The 17,431-nt window shown below is 45.4% G+C and overlaps 1 protein-coding gene across 1 annotated transcript in view; it reads right to left on the minus strand.

Moving 5' to 3' along the window:
• TF (transferrin) overlaps nucleotides 1–16,218 on the minus strand; it is a 32,911-nt gene extending 16,693 nt beyond the window's left edge. Inside the window, 11 exon segments of the mRNA XM_022582524.2 lie at nucleotides 248–403; nucleotides 1,739–1,777; nucleotides 2,376–2,466; nucleotides 4,422–4,576; nucleotides 5,788–5,965; nucleotides 6,694–6,872; nucleotides 7,399–7,454; nucleotides 8,247–8,394; nucleotides 9,135–9,311; nucleotides 10,090–10,198; nucleotides 16,052–16,218. Coding sequence (XP_022438232.2) covers nucleotides 248–403; nucleotides 1,739–1,777; nucleotides 2,376–2,466; nucleotides 4,422–4,576; nucleotides 5,788–5,965; nucleotides 6,694–6,872; nucleotides 7,399–7,454; nucleotides 8,247–8,394; nucleotides 9,135–9,311; nucleotides 10,090–10,198; nucleotides 16,052–16,135 — 1,372 coding nt within the window. The 5' untranslated portion in view covers nucleotides 16,136–16,218.
• Nucleotides 16,219–17,431: the final 1,213 nt, after the last annotated feature.

The raw sequence follows: 17,431 nt of genomic DNA on the forward strand, positions 1-17,431 counted from the left end.
TCCGGTCTTTTTCATGAGAGAGAAAAGTAAACGCATATTCACTTAAGCCATTATGTGCAACTGAAAAGAACCATTCTGATCCATCTCCCAGCCCTACCATTCCTTTTAGATATTTTCTTGAAGTTCACTAAACCACATTGTATTACCATAGAGCCACGGCCACAGCATCTTGTACCATACCACACTCTTCCCAGTACACCTCTTCCCACCTGGCCCTGACAACAGTAGCCTCTCAGAGCTCACTCACCAAATTCACAGTGTTTAATATTATTGTAGAGCAGACCCATGGGGATGTTCCAACCAGCAGTTCTGTCTACTGCAGTGTGGCAGGACTTCCTGCCTTTCAGATTGTTCCAGTTGAGATCAGCATCTGATTTCTTAACCACAGCCACAGCAAAGTACCCTGCAAGAAAGACACCTAAATAGGGAGTATTAACACCCCTGGGCCCTCCAGAGTGTCTAAACCTGCCATCTCCTTAAGGAGTAGAATTATCCCAAACTATTCCTTCTCACTTTGAAAGGGTCTTCCCAATAACTGACGGGGGGGTGGTGGTGGGGTGGATACAAGTCATTCCAGGAGGTGGAGATTAATCTGAACTTTAAAAGTAAAGTAGTAAGAATACATAACCATCAGAGCAATGGCTGGTGTATAACCCTTCCCCAAATGCATGAAGCTACTGACATAAACCAGCAACTCACCCTCCACTGTGGAATAGCAGAGGAATGGATACTGAAGGGCACATTAGGAAAGAGTAGTAAATGAGCAATAAACCACAGGGATATTCTGGCCAGATAATTTGTGATAAGAAGAATACAGGTTTGCACCACAATAAATATGCAAAGTGGAAACTGTCAAAATCAAGTTAGCTGCCATGATTAGCTGCAAATACATGCTGATCTTTAAAACTGGTAATAGAAAGAATATCAACTCATGATTTCAGTTTTCCAATTTAATTAATTCAGGAAATTGTTTCCAACAGAAAAGACACAAATCTTATTGTTCATGGAATAAGAATGGTTATATTTTCGGCTGAAGAGCTTGGTTCCTAGTGTGACGGGGAGAGGCTGAAGGTTGTAACTGGGACAAGTGATGAGGACAGACTTGCACACTAGTGGCTGGAAATGACCTGCAGGGACCTGAGTGTGGGCCCCAGAGCCCACTTTGATAAGATTTCCTGTCTTTCTCCTGCCACATCTTTCCAGATCCACCCCCAGCCAGAGCGCTGGGTGAGAGCCAGGTTGGCCTGGGTTCCTGGGCCTAGCTCTGGCTGGGAGGCTGAGCAATCACATGCCCCTAGACATCTGCCGGTATGAGCCTCTCCCTTCAGCCCTGCCAGGCACGTATCAGCAAGTCTCCTGGGCTGGTGCTAACTCTCATCTAAAACTTTGCTGGCCTCGTGCAATGCGAGGCAGTCAGGAGTGGTGGGGAGGGCCTGTATTTGCTTGCTGGATGTTGGAGTCTAGACAACTTGCAATCTCTCTAAGCTGTTGGTCCTCTTATGCATCCTTAGAGGACAACAAGACATACCTTATAGGATTAAATGAAAATTCCCATGTGCAAGTCATAGCAAGTGTACAAAAGTAATCATCATTGCCAGTTACTCTACTTCCATGATTCCTTTGCATTCCGAAAATTGGTCTCTTATCTACTTTTGATTTGAATTTAAACTTACCTTACCCTTTCCCAAAAGCAGTGGGAATTTATCTTAAACTCATGAGGTTACCAATCTCAACTCACCTTCCTCTGGTGTGGTTTTACAATGTTGGCCCTCACTTTCTGTAGAGGAGAAAACGAAGAAGTCATTAAATACTCATTTATAGATTGGAAATCGTCTTTACCATGTGCAGCTCAGAATTAAAAGAGCCAGGAAAACTGTCTACATATCACCAGTTCCCAAAAGGTCCAGGCTGTCTGGATTATGCAAGTTCACTTTAGCTCCCTGGCCTCTGGAATGTAGTCCAAATTGTAAATTTCAAGCTTCCCACTCTATCTGTCCTGTGGCCACAGTGGTCTCTGCCAACCATACTTGAATCCCTGCACCAGGGCAACAGGAGAAGTGTGAGCTTTGGAATCAAGAAGACCTGCCAGGAATCCCAACTGAGAATCTAGGTGTCCTCTGCAGAGGGGTCACTTTTAGCTAGAACTTCCCCGTGCAAAGCCTCCAACTCCCTTGTGGGAGGTATGATAGAAGATCCCATCCTTCAAGAAAACTGTTGGGGGCTAGAGATGAGGGAGCCCAGGGCCTAGGAAGTAGGAGGTGCTCAGTAAGCAAGAGCTTTATGGCCCATGTGGCATAAATCAGGCTGTTATTTTCCATTTCCTTTCTCCATGGCCCAGGGGAAATGAAACACTGAGAGAAGCCCCTTCCACTTACTGTAGTTCTCTGCCAGGACAGGTACCAGACCACATTTGCCTGCTATGTAGATGTAGCCTCCATCCAAGCTCATGGCATCAGCTTCTCCTTTCTGCAAAGACACAGCACATCACAGCAGGTGAAAAGAGACCATCTTCTGTCCCACATGCCCTCCAAGCTGTTTCCTTGAAGCAGCCTTGCCAGCACAGGTCATGAAGGCCCAGCGAGACAGAAGCTGCTGGTACTGGACCCCCAAAGGATCAGTCAGGCACACCCAACATAGAAAATAAAATGTACTCCCATTTTCACCCAAACCATGATGAACTGATGATCAACTCTGGGTGCTTTGCTTAGTTTCTTCAGAAGGAAAGACCCACATTCAGTCCCCCTGTCCTCGTAGGGCACACTGTCCCAGAGACACTCTCACAACACCTTTCTGACACCAAGAGTTCTCATTTGTAAGACAAATGAGCAGAGTCAGAGACTCAGGGCTGTGCCTGTGGCATAGAGTGCCTCCTGATGGGGGCCCCAGACCCGGATCTCGGCCACATTGGCTGGGTGCTATTTTGGTGCTTGGTCAATACAAGGTCTTTAATGAATGAGTCAAATAAACTCAAATGATCTGTTAGATATAATGATCTAATAGAGCTAATAAGCCCCAAATTTCAGAAATGCTTAAATTCAACAAGGCTGCCAAGCTTCCCATTGGGCTTAGAAATATACTTTTGAGGAATATACCCTAAAGGAATAATCAGATATGTGGGAAACTATTTGGGCAAAATGTGTAAGTGGGCAAAAGCATGCAAGTGTGATTCATAATATCAATAAGACAGGACCAAACTTAATGCTCAATAGCAAGGAAATGGCTCAACAAATTGTAGCACATCCACACTCTGGAATAGCTATCAACATTAAGCTATCAACATGTTTTCGTAGAAACAACCTAAATGTCCATCGACAGATGAATGGATAAAGAAGATGTGGTACATATATACAATGGAATACTACTCAGCCATAAAAAAGAATGAAATAATGCCATTTGCAGCAACATGGATTGACCTAGAGATTATCATACTAAGTGAAGTGAGTCAGAAAGAGAAAGACAGATACCATATGGTATCACTTATATGTGGAATCTAAAGTATGACACAAATGAATTTATCTACAGAAAAGAAGCCGACTCACAGACATAGAGAACAGACTTGTGGTTGCCAAGGTGGGGGGGGCTGGGGAAGGAATGGGTTGGGAGTTTGGGGTTAGCAGATGCAAACTGTTATACATAGAACAGATAAACAACAATGTCCCACTGTATAGCACAGGCAACTATATTCAACATCCTATAATAAACCGTAAGGGAAAATAAAAATTTAAATTTAAAAAAAAGAAAAAAGAAAAAAAAGAAATGAAAGTCCCCCATAAACTTGGTCCCCAGACATACCACTGTAAACAGAATAGTGTATATTCTTTCAAAAATAAACTAAAATATATTTTTAAAAATCATGTTTTCAAAGAATGACTTGTGACAAGGGAAAAGCTCCCTAGATAAGATTAGGTGAGAAAAGAGAGTAAATTGTACGTATGATATGAGCCCAGTTAACAGGATTTTCTCTGAGTTATAAGGTTACAATTAGTTTTTATGTATTTTCTTCATTATATCCTCCAATTTTTCAACATTATCTAGAAGGAAATATGGAATGCTTTTGTGATCAACAAGGCTAAACTTCTACCTGCTTGCACAATAACACGACCCTGTCACACTTGTCTCACTTGCCATGGCACACCGTGGGTTTCAGGCACACCCACACTCAGGTCCAGCCTCCCTAAGCAGACATGGCTCAGATTGCCCTCCACTGGGTGCTAACACTAGGAGGAAACAAGCCCTAAGGAGCCCTTCAGATCCAGAAGTCCAAAGGTCCTGAGGTTTCGGTGGGGCTGGTCTCCCACAGTGAGGGCAAGGTTCCTTGGAACCCGGCTTTTCGTGTCATTCCCAGGAACACTCACTCACCCTTGCGGACAGGTGGGCAACAGTGGCAGGGATGCTGCCCTACAGAGGCAGGAGTGACGTACCATTATCTTGGCGATGCATTCTTCAGTGCTGTCTGCTGATTCACACTCTATTTCCCCGTCACTGTTCACACTCCACATATCACACCTGACCTTCTCCAGGTGGTGCACTGCACACCACTTCACCTTCTTGCATTCACCCTTTGAGGCGATCGGGCCTAGGACATAAGGAAGAGAACCAGAGTTTAGAAGAGGCCCAGATGTTGCCTGCTGGTTATGCTACTCTTTTCATGAAAGTGCTAGGATTTCTCAGCAATACACAAACAGATCCCATTCAAGGAATTAATCTCTTAGAAATCAAAGGTAATAACAGTCTCTCAGTTGGCTTCTTATCATTTAGATTTAACTTAAAATTGTTTCTTATGAGAAGTCAACTTTCCTCCCGACCCCAAGGCACTCTATCACTTCAGGCTGGGTTTGTTTTTTTTTTTCCCCTCTTTGTTTAGAAATAGCACTTAACCATCTGAGCTGTTGTTATGTATTTATTCATTATTTATTGTCTGTTCCCTGCAGGAGAACATAAGCTTGGCCAGGGCTAGGGTCATGCCTGTCTTGTTCTCCATGGCACCCTTAGTGCCTGCCTCATGGTCAGTACAATAAATGTTGGCTGAATAAATGGACACCTACCCAACTTTCAGACCCAGCTCAAGAGGCACTTCCTCAGGGAAGCCTTAACTCAATTCTGGGACCTGTCTTTCTTTGTTTTGCACTCTTCTAGAGCCATGATATTTTGTTCTGGGTTTTTGTTTTTGTTTTCCTTCTGCTGAGGAAATCTCTCATTTTTAATTGATCATTCAATGGAGTGACTATTCCTTCAACATTTGTCTTCCCCACTGGGCTGAATGTTCCATGACAGCAGAATTTAATATATTTTTGACTCACCATTGTATGCCCAGCACGTTGCACAGTTTATAGATAAGTGGTCAATACATGTCTGTTGAATGAAGGTTCAAACACATCCCCAATGACCCAAGGAAATTCAGAAGCAGGATCGACCTGTCTAAAGCTCCAGCTTCACCATGGCACATGTTGACCATAGCATTGGCTTCAGATGTGCACGTTTGTAGCAATTTCATTCTATTTGACTTACTTCATGCCAGGCTAACTGGCTTCACAAAGTGGGTAGGGTAGCCTTGATTTATACAAGGGAAACAGTGCTGGTATCAATACAAATCATTTTAAGCATGAATTTCCTTTAATGCCCTTTGGTGATGCCATTTAGCATTCATCTAACACTGGGCTGCACAGGCAGGGCAGACAAAGCATTGTTGGGACAGGTGTTCAATACCTGGAAAGACTCTATTGCTGGTGCACACCCTCACCAGTTTTCCAAGTTCCTAGAGCCACACGATCCTTCGCAAACACTTACGTGTATCTTCTCTTAGATTCCGGAGAGCGGTGACATACTCATATCCCAGGTAGAGCCAGGAGTCCATCTTAGGAGGAATCTTTAAAAACCCATTGGCAGAGTCCTTAAACAGCAGGTCCTTCCCATGAGGGGAGCTGAAGAGCTGGAAGCTTTCAGAGGTATCTCTGCCAAAGTGTTCCTGTGTGTGGTAAAAACACGGATCTGAATGGCTACAGCAACAAGGGATGCTGCAAAATGGGACCGAAGAAAATTTTAAAACTCAGGAAACTAAATTAAAAAGTGAAAATTTCAAGATGCCAGGAGAGAGGGCAGTCGGATCTGTTCTTTCCCACCCAGCACCTTCTCCATTCACAGCCCTCTTGGGACATATAACAAACACCCAATTTCACTGAATGTGTTTCTGTGCCTGTCTCCCTGGCTGGATGACAGCTCACTGAGTGCAAGAAACACATCTCCTTCAGAGGCTGACACTGTGTGGCTGCCTTGATGGACAGATGGACAGGTGGGAGGGCCGGATAAGAGAAAGTTGGCTCAGTTCTGGCTTTCTGCTGCTCTAGGGAAGGAAAGCTGGCTGTGTGTGCAGCTCCCTTGCAGTCAGGCTGAAGAACCTTGGAAGAGAGATCATTTCCTTTCCAACGGGAGAGATATGGAATAGAGCAAGAAGGAGCAGCTTCATGTCACTGGTCCAGAACGTAAGGGTCTGACAGATGATAATGCAGGACTAGGCTCTGTGCAACTCCAAGAAGGCTTTGCTGGGTGCTTTCTTACAAGTGGATGGTGTGTGGCATGGTCCCCACTGTATCCTGAACACAGAAGGGCTTCTACAGTGGCAAGAAGGGAGTGCAGGAAAATGCCCCAAATCCAAGCAGGAACTGCTAAGCAGGAAAGAGGACAGGGATTCGATACCTGGGCCTGGTTAAGAAGCTCCCAGATCAAGTCCTCCTTGCCGCCCATGCTTCGGGCCACGACGGCATGGGAAGGGACCCGGGCGAGGTAGCACCTCTCGTACTCGTCCACAGGCCTCCGGGTGTTGTCCCTGCAGAGCAGCTCATACTCGTCCCTGTCAGCCTCGTTAGGCAGGTTCTCTGGGGGAGGGAAGCCCACGTGAGCCGACGGCAGGCAGAGCGTGAGGTGTGGTGCCCCTTCCGCTCCCTTGCAAAACCCCACTGAATCATAAACTGTGTGAGCCAAGAAGCCTAGAGTAAACACTGAGCCAGAAGAAAACTGACTTGCTCAGGATCCCACAGCCAGTTTACAGGTAAAGCTTCTGATGTCCCGTGCAGGGGTGACTGCCCACACCTCACAAGAGGTCTCATCTCAGCAGGCTGACTACAGGTCAAGGCCAGCCAGACCTCCTCCCAATCCTTTGCTATTGCAACACTGACCAGGAGGAAGGGTCCCAGTGCCTAGGAAGTTGAACGATAGGATGAAGCCCAGGAGTCCAGCCGGGGACCCCACAGACACACGCCTCTGCGCAGGTAAACGCCCCAGCAGTGAGAAAGGAGGAACACGCTATGCTCGTGTCTGACTACTGAGCATGTAGAAGAAGGCAGGAAGAAAAGGAAGGCCTTCTGCTTGAAGGGACCTGCAGATGCTTCTCCTGTCACCTACCAAATACCGTGGTGTGCTTGACAAAGGCCACTTCCCCAGCGTCCTCCATCAGACACCTGTGGGGAGGAGACACATTAGGAGGGTTCCTGCAGGGCTGGCCCTTCTCCTTAGGTTGAGGGTCTGACCACACTGTCCAGCCTTGGGGAAAGGGCAGGGCCTGGGGGAGGCCTCTACGAAGACCCACAGCTGAGGGGGCACCATGGGGCACTGATATCCAGGGTACCATGGAGATAGGGGGGTGAGCTCACAGCAGCTGGAGGACCCTCACCATGTGCCCCAAAGCATCAAAAAGGCACTGAAGATGTTTCAATGAGAAAAGTGTTTTCAAACTTCTGGTGGAGGATAAAGGCATAGTGTCTCTTGAGGGAGGAAAGGTGCCCTTGGCTGGCTCTAAAACTTTAGAGTATAACCAAGGGAGGAGAGGGAGCAAGAAATCAGCCACATGAGCTGCCTGCACAGGGACGGTGAGAGGAGCCAGGAGAGAGGCCAGTGCCTTGAGCGGTCAGCGCTGCTGCAGTGGAGAGCAGAGGGCCTGCCCCTGAAGAGCAGCATGGACACTAGGGCCGTGCCCGTCATTTCAGGCTCTGCCTAGTCCAGTGAGAGAACTCCGGGGAAACGGAAAGAGGAGCCCCAGGAGAGGGCTTCCTTGTCAATGTCACATGAAGAGAGTATGCACTGGCCCGGCCTGGCCTGGGGAGCTGTGTCACTAAGTCCCTGTGTCACTGAGGCGATTAGGCCCCCTGGTTGCCCATTTGAAGACTGGGCTCTGCTGTGGGCCAGGGGAGATTTCCAGCCAAGGACATTGGACACTTAGGAGCCCGGATGGAGCAGAAGCCGGCCTCACTCACTTGAAGGCCCCTGAGTAGCCGAAGTACGGTTCATGGTTGGAGCAGGCGCACTTGTCCGTCCCTTTCCCCGCACACAGTTGGCACAGTTTGGGGAAGGACGACTGATCCACACAGGGGACGCAGCTGCTCGCGAAGAAACTGGCCGCTGCTGCTCAACACAGAGACACAGAAGCACAGGCGTGAGCCAGCCTGGCCAGAGGCACTTACAGCTCCCAGCTTAGGCTCATGATGGGACAGAGAGACCCAGACAAAACCAGCACCCCTAGACCCACTTGCCTTTACAAGTGTTCGCTCTTCAAGATTAAGGGTTTCCAAAAAGGGGCGAGTTTAACCCCTTTCCTCCCTCCTCCCTCCCCAAGAACCAGGCTTGTGCCAGCCACTCTCCAAGACCAGGTCACCGTCAGCCCCCCTCCCTGCCTTGTCAGACTGGAACAGCTCAGAGACAGGTCTCCTCTGGGATCCATGCGTGAGAAATGGAGGACCCGCCTGGAGAGGTGCGCGCCAAGTTCATGGCCAGCAGATGGCCACCAGGGAAAGCTCCAGCAGAATGGGAAAAGCATCAGCCACAGACAGGAAAGCACCCCAGGGAAGTGGACAGTGGGGCCCAGCAACCTTGGCCCTGACTGAAGCCCTCTGTTCCCTTCCCCCGACTCCTCAGGACAACCTCTGGTGGGGTGTCAGGAGCTCAGAGATAAAAGGACTTATGACAGCCCCTAATGGCTGCTGGTGCAGCAGACCTGCCAGTTTAAAGCTGTTTAACCTCCCACCTCCACTCCCAGAGTCATCACATATCATCACCTGATCATGTCTGAGTGACGCCAGTGTGGCCCATGTGGGCATCTGAGGAAGAGATGCCCGCTGAGGGCACTCACCCTCCTGCCTGCTTACCTCTCTGAAGAGATTCATGTGGCTCAGGCAAGTCCCAGTAAAGTAAGCCCATGGGGATATTCCACCCAGCAGATCTGCCGAGGCCTGTGTGGCAGGACTTCTTGCCTTTGAGCTCTTTCAGACCGAACTCAGTGCCCTTCTTCACCACGGCCACAGCGTAATACTGAGTTTGCGGGTCTGCAAAGGGAGACCGTGGATGAAAGACTCTCAAACTGGGCCCCAGGGAAGCACTGCTCATCACTACTGGGCTCCTGAGTAGGGAAGGGGAACCCCGAGGTAACATTTATGTTGGGTTGGCTTCTAAAGAGGGAAGGATCAGAAAAACTCTCATAGGCTTACATGGGAAAGGAAGGACCACAGAGGAGACATTTGTAACAACCCTCCAGGCAAACCCAGGAGCAAGAAGCCACATGCACACATGCCCCAATGCTATTGCCTACCCAGGCCTTGCAGGGAGTATCTGCCTACAACTACCAAGCCAAGCTCCCCTGGAAACTGGAACTGTGGCAACAGAGGCCACAGTCCTGACTTTCTCTAAGTATTTCTGTCCCTCACACAGGCCCAGGGACAGTGGAGTTGCTCTCAGAAGAGATGCAAAGCTGTCAGGGCTCCAAGTTCATGCTCCTGTGTGGTCTCTCCCCTGCGTGTGGCACCTGTGGTTCTTGGAGAACTGCTCTTTACACATTTAAACTCCAGTGGTTCAGCTCAGATTGCACACAGCCTGCCCAGGAGGTCAGTGTCCTGAGCACCAGTCCTCAACCAGCCCAAAGCTCCCAGAGGCCTTGAGTCGTGGCTGTGGGGGTTGATAGGGCCCCTCATTCCCCACTCACTGCCCCCTGGGGCAGGCTTATCAGTAGCTAATCCCCATTACCTGCCTGAATGAGACAAGACTCAGCATCTACCAGGAGAGAACAAGGGCCACAAACACCTTCCTGGGTCCCCGGGGAGAACTTACTATCTTTTGGGCCGTAGAACTCTGCCACTACAGGCTTCAGGTTGTAGGGCTTCAGGCCTGCCTCAAACACCAAACCACCATCCAACGTCACAGCATCTGCTTCGTTATCCTGGAAGAGAACAGACCAGAGTCTGATGAAGCCCTTACTTCCGAGCAAGGTCTGTCTGTAGTTGGGTGGTGCTCCTTGGATCTGGGGCCAGAAGAGCACTCAGTTTGGCCAATAGCTAACTGCACAACACCACAAGCTTCAGTTAACTCTACCTCCCTGGTGAGGGGATTTGTCCACCATATTCCTTAATTCCTGCAAAGAGAAAGAATGGATCATTTTTCTGTTTTCCCTGGTGAGGAGTCCAGCTGCTGGCCCAGAAAACTATCGTGATTTTTCAAGACTGACCTAAATTACAGAGGCTTTACCAGCAGGCCTCTTGGGGGAAAGCTGCCCCCCCAACACCAGACTGGGTGCACAGCCCATGCACCACAGGCTCTGAAGGGGCTGCAGTCAAGGACTCAGGTCCCTCTGCCTGGCCATGCTGTTACACATATTTACATTTCAAGTTCAGGTCCTTTCATTTGGTGACCTCTTTATTTTGGGCCTTCTGCTGAGATCTTCCTCAGATGCCTCTGTGGAGAATTCTCTATGGGGAAGGGGAGGCTTGAAGACATCCTTCTCCACTCTGATTCAGTACTCAGTACTTTTTCTTCCTGTCCTGGGTCCATATAACTGCAGGAGTCTTTTGTTCAGGGACGGGTGCTTTCTCTGGCTTTAACTTCTAGCTTATACTCTGAACTGAGTGTTAAATGCTAATTATTACTTCCATTATGGCTGATTGTTCATTTAATCAACTACACAGACACCATTGTCGAACTCAGCTCCATTTTACACATTAAAAAATAGAGGCCCAGAAACTTTAAGTCACCTCCCCAAGCCACATAGCTAGTAAGTCATGGAGCTGGGATTCGAATCCACGTAGTGTGGGTTTATTTCTCCCATTTACTGTTACTTGCTGGGTTTTTGGTTTTCATTTTTAGTTTTTGCTTCCAATAATTCTCATCTTTAAACCAGTAGTTCACTTGGTTCACTATAACCAATATTATAGATACCTTCCCACTAGGTCTAGAATTTATTTTCTCTTGAAGTGAGAAGCACCATCTTTTATATAGGCACTTCATAACATACTTTTATTGCTTTTTTTCTTGCTTCAAATATCTTTAATCAAAATGATTTTTCTTGAAGCCCTTGCTAGTACTCCATAAATAGTTCTTACTATTTATGGATTAAATTACAAGGCAGGGACTATAGCTCTATGATCTATGTCATGTTATAGATAAATAATAAGGTAATAGTATTTCTAAATGAAATAAAATAATAACGTAAGCCAAACCATATATTTGTCTAGCTGAAACTTTTCTTTCAATAGTTGGAATTGTTTTTGTTATTTTATTGTAATTAAATAACAACATAAAATTTATCATTTAACCATTTTTAAGAGTACCTTTCAGTGCCATTAAATACATTCACAATGGTGAAGGACTTTTTATTCCACAAATAGACTCCGTATATGAAACAATCTTTATGGTTTTCTTGGTATCTCAAAAGGTAGGTGAAACCTCCAGAGACTGTCCCCACCCACCTCACACACCACAGAATAAAAATAAATGAGTAAAAAAATAAGAACTTATCCTAGAGCAGTGAGGTTGGGGCTTTTTTGGCCCAGACACCAGGATCCTGGGCAGGAATCACTGGGGCCTCAGGGGCTCAGGAACCAAGGAGCCAAGGCCTAACTCATGGAGTCCACAAGAGCAACAGGGATTCTGAAGGGAAACTGAACCAGCAGGGAGGGGCAGGATTAAAGTCAAGCATGACTTCCCAGGTGCAGATAAACAAACCCAAAAGAAGGTAAGCCACAATGCATAGGCATCAGCAGGAACAGCAGACTTGGGCTCTCAAGGGTTGTGGATGTTGGAATGGTCAGAAACAATGGAGAAGAGCTATATATGTGCTTTATTGGAGAAGAGCTATATATGTGCTTTATGCACAAAGTGAAGGCTACAATCACAGAGATAAGCATAGAAAGGAAATTATCAGGAATAAAAAAGGAAAGCTGTTTAAACTGGTACTTCTAGAAGCAAAAAATATAATTGTTGAAATTAAAAAAAAGTGAATGAATGGGCAACAAGTTGATTAGACGTGTTTAAACTGAGAATTAGGAAACTGGAGGCTATATCTGAAGAATTCATCCCAGATGCTGCCAAAAAAGAGGTGCAGAGACTGAAACTATGAAAGAGGGATTAAAAGATATAGATGCTAGATTAAGGAAGGCCTAACGTGTTTCCTTGGAATCTTAGAATTAAAAAAAAAAAAAAAAAAGGAACTAAAGAAAAGGCAGTATTTAAAAAGATAATGGCAGCAAATTTTCCAGAACTGGTGAAAAACATGATTCCACAGATCCAACATACTTTAAGCAAGATAAGTAACAAGATTTCTACAACTGGAAATATCATAGCGAATCTATGGAACATCACCAACCAAGGACATGAAATCTCAAAGTTTTCCAGAGAGATGATTGAGGGAATAATAGGATAATATCAGACTTCTCAACTACTACAGTGGAAGTCAGGAGACAGTGGAATGGTATTTTTAAATAGTGTAAAAATATCAAACTAGAATTATACATTCAGCAAAATTACCATTCAAGAATAAGGGGGAGATTAAAGCATTTTCAGAGAAAACAAACAAGCAAGCAATGGAGAGAGTTTAACACCAAGATACTGACTCTAAAGTATCACCAAAAGAACACATTTCAAAAGGAAAACTTGTCCCAGAAGGATGGTCTGAAATATAAGAAGGGATAGTAGGGAGTTCCCTGGTGGTCTAGTGGTTGGGATTTAGTGTTTTCACTGCCGCGGCCTGGATTCGATCCCTGGTTGGGGAACTGAGATCTCGTAAGCCACGTAGCTCAGCCAAAATCTTTTTTAAAACTTAAAAAAAATAAAAAAAGAAGGAATGGTAAACAGATGAAATGGCAAAAATGTAAACAAGTCCAAATTTCTCTCTCTGCCTCTCTCTCTCTCTGTCTCCTTCCCTCTTTCTGAACTTTTGGGTGCATACACAAACTTACACATGCACACACTCACACACACACACACACACATATATAAATATATATTTATATAGTATTTTATGTATACTGCCAACAAATACATGAAGTATCTACATTCCAGGGTTAAAACAAGATAGACATAAAATATCAAATAGTAATATCTACACAGGGAAGAGCAAAGCCTGAGCTACTACATTCCAGAGTTCTTTTGCTGTTTCAGAAGGACATAATGGTCAAGATTATTTTACTATTAACATTTTGTTAAGCTAAAATTGTACAGTAAAAATTTAAGGGAAGTCATTAAAATATATAAATTGTTTAAATTTACTTTCAGTAGGGGGAAAGGTAGAATAAAGGGAAAACAATCCAAATGAACACACATGTACGAACTCCATTTTTAAAAATCAGAAATCAGAGGGAAAGCAGGACTAAGAGAAATCAAAAAGTAAATGGCAGAAATAAGTACAAATTTATCAATAATAAAAATAATAATTTGGGCTTCCCAGGTGCCTCAGTGGTTAAGAATCCACCTGCCAATGCAGGGGACACGGGTTCGAGCCCTGGTCCAGGAAGATCCCACATGCCGCGGAGCAACTAAGCCCACGCGCCACAACTGCTGAGCCTGCACTCTAGAGCCCGCGAGCCACAACTACTGAGGCCGCGTGCCACAACTACTGAAGCCCACGTGCCTAGAGCCTGTGCTCCTCAACAAGAGAAGCCACCTCAGTGAGAAGCCCATGCACCACAACGAAGGGTAGCCCCTGCTCGCCAAAACTAGAGAGAGCCTGTGCACAGCAACGAAGACCCAACGCGGCCAACAAAGAAAATAAATAAATTTATTTATTAAAAAAAATAATTTATTAACGGTCTAAATTGTCAGATTTCATTAATAAACAAAATCCAGCAATATACAATTTTCAAAAGACACACTTGAAAGATCAGCACACAGAAAGTTGAAAATAAAGGAATGGAACGAGATATAGGAAGAGGATACTAACCAAAAGAAAGTTGATGTAGTATGTATGCTAATATCAGAAAAATAGAGTTTAGTTAAGAAGTACTGCCAGAGATAGTGATTTTTTCATAATAATAAAATATCAAATTCACCAAGAATGATATGGGTTATGCTCTCATACACTGCTGGTGAAAGTGGAAATTGGAATAACCACATTGGATTTGCTTAAAAACCAAATACATTTGGCATCATCTTCAAAGTCAAATACTCACATATCCCACGGCACAGAAACTCTGCTCCTACATATATATTAAAGAGAAACTAGTAATTCTTGTGTCCCATGAGATTTGTATAAAAGTATTCCACAAACACTGATTAGAATAACAAAAAACTGGAAAAAATCCAAATGTCTCATGACCAGAAAAGAAAACATGAATTGTGGTATACTAACACAATGGACTTTTGTAGAGCTCTGAAAATGAAAGAACAATAGCTATATTCAACAACATGTGTGAAAACTTAGCATAATATTGAGGAGGGAAAAGCAAGTATGAGAAGACAACACATAGCGATGGCATGTTTATAAAATATTTTAAGAAGCAAAACTGTGCAATCATCCACACATACCTATATGTCTTAAATTAAAATAAAAGGCAAGAAAGTTTTAGGATTCTGTTTGCGCTGGATGGGGAAACACACACTAGTTGTAAGCAGGGCCAGTGGCTTACACTACCCCAAGTGGTGTTGTTCCCATAGAATCCAATGTTGCCACACAGTAGCCCTAGAAATAAGCTATTGGCAGTGATGAAGTTTTGAGAACCTCTGGTGGGTTTGTGGATAATATTATTTTATATTATTAACATATTTAAAAACAGAGAGGGGTATGCATACACCAAAGCTGAAATTATGTCATAAATCAAGAGTTATAATTAAGCCGTGATAGTAACTGAGGTTCAATAAACACACACACACAACAGACCAGTTGTTTATACCAAATCACTGATTCCTTGAGTTAATCATGCTCCATCTGGCTGAGTCTACCTCTCCCACCTCATTCCTCCTTCCAGTCTCCTGCTTGCTCTGCTCCAGTCACCCTACCTTCCCTACAGAAACTCAAACAAGCCCAGCTCTCCTCTGTCTCAGGCCCTTTGCACATGCTATGGTTCACTACCTGGCGTATTCTACCATAGCTTTTGGCAGGATTACCCATGCTCATCCCTGGGGTCTCAGGTTCATTGCTTCCTCTCAGAGAGATTGTCCCTGACACCCAGGCCAAAGCAGGTTTCCTCTGAAAGTTCTGTTCCTTTCTCTCCATTGTACATGACACAATTTGAAATTTCACATCTACTTGTTTGCATGTCTTTCTTCTCTCCTGACTAGACTGTAAACGCCTCAAAAGTAAGGAGCATGTGTGTTTAAATTCACTACTGCAGCCCCATTGCCCAGCACAGGGTCTGACACACGTTCAAATGTGCAGGAACAACGTTAAAGGAGTGAAGAGTATTTTGGAAAACCTAGAAGACAAAAGGATCAGCTATCAACAGCAATCATGACTATGTATTCCTCTTCCCTGTGTGTACCATTCATCTACTTCTTGTGATGCATCAGGAACCTCCAAAATAGTGTTACATGGCCATTCTGATAGCATGTATTCTTGTTTTCTTCTCTGAGTTCAGAGAATTTGGTGGCTCAAAAGAGTCCCCTTTCAGAACATGTTAGATTTTGCTTTAAGACTCATTAAAGGTGACTGCTCGTCTTTCCATTTCTAAAGTGATTTTACTAGCACTAGGGGCTGACTGCCCCACACAGCAGCCTCCTACCTGTGAGCACAGAATGATTCCAAAACAACAGGAGAAAGAGAAAGTATGGATTTTCTTCTTCTCTCCTTTAGGCAGCCACGACTTACCATGATGGCCTTGATGCAATCGATGTAGGAGGTCTTCTTCACACAGGAGACAAAAGGACCAGTATCAGTGAGGACTTTATTCATATTTTCACGGAAACTGGAGCACTTATTGGCCTCATGACTTGAAACGGTGCACCACCTCACAGTTTTCTCTGAGACAGCCAGACACAGCCCTAGGGGAGAGAGGTCAGAGGTCCCTGTGCCAGTGGGAGAGACAGCAGCACCCTCTGGAGGGTCGTGAAGTCTACTTCCCCTCCATCATGTCCACTCCCACTCCTGTTCGTGAACAACAAGAGACAGAGTTTCCACTGCATTCTGAGTCTGGGGACGAGTGACAGGCACCCTAATGTCCTCTTAGCTTCCCACTGACCAGACTGTGCTGGCCAGAGGGATGCCGACTTGACTATCAGCTCTCAATTGGAGACAATAAGCTGCTCCTCTGTGTTCTCTGAGCCTCCTTCATTCACCTCATGACCCGTGGCCTGCCATGGAATACAAATTTCAGGATACACAGGGGATTTTCAGCTATGTCAAGGTGTTGGCTCAATGCTACAACTCTGGGAAGCCAGCAGGGAAGGAATTACATCATCCAGTAATTACTGTCTTTTAGAGATGAGGGAACTGGGCTCAGAGAGTGATGCTTTACCCTAGGTTACCCAGCCTGTTAGTAGCTGCGACTGCCCTAGAAATCAGGTCTCCAGACTTTGGTCTCTGCCCAGGGAACAAAAGAAGATAACATTCTGAGTTGTCTTCCATGTGCTTGGCCAGTACATAGGGGTACATGATTGATGAGGCAATAAATTTGCCTGTGATGCTTATCTGTCATCCTCTGTTCCAAGAATAACTAGAAACTCCACATATTCAATGTTTCTCTCTGTTTCCAATGACCCCTCCCTCAATTTTACCATTAGGCTTTCTGGCTGACACTATGAGAAGCTAAAGCCAGCCATGTCTGTAGCAATTAATCCATGGGGTTGCAGATGTGTTGTCCCCATGATATGAGCATTTGGCACTGTCCACAAAGCCCTCTGTCATCTCCACTCTGTGGATCAACAGCACAGGGCTGGCTCAAGGAAGTGGATGAATATTCACAATGCACAAAGCAAGAGAGGGGGACAGAACAGTTCTCCAGGATGGAAAAAGAGGGTCCACAGGAAGCCTGTCCCCCAACCACCCTTTATCTCACCTCTGCCCATGGGATATCAAAGGAGGCAACAAGGAGTCAGCGGCAGACTCTCCCAAAAACCACTCCTCCAGGCCCTCCCCAAACTGCCCCTCCTGAGATCCCAAAGGCAGGAATTTGTCCTCAGTCATGCATTTACCTTCCACAGCCCTGTGAGATTCTCTGAGGTTAGGATTGGGGGCTGGGCGGGTAGGCAA

The sequence above is a fragment of the Delphinapterus leucas genome, chromosome 4, assembly GCF_059928025.1.
Source record: "Delphinapterus leucas isolate spDelLeu-1000000601 "Yukka" chromosome 4, BTC_Dleu_Yukka2, whole genome shotgun sequence".
NCBI classification, from domain to species: domain Eukaryota; kingdom Metazoa; phylum Chordata; class Mammalia; order Artiodactyla; family Monodontidae; genus Delphinapterus; species Delphinapterus leucas.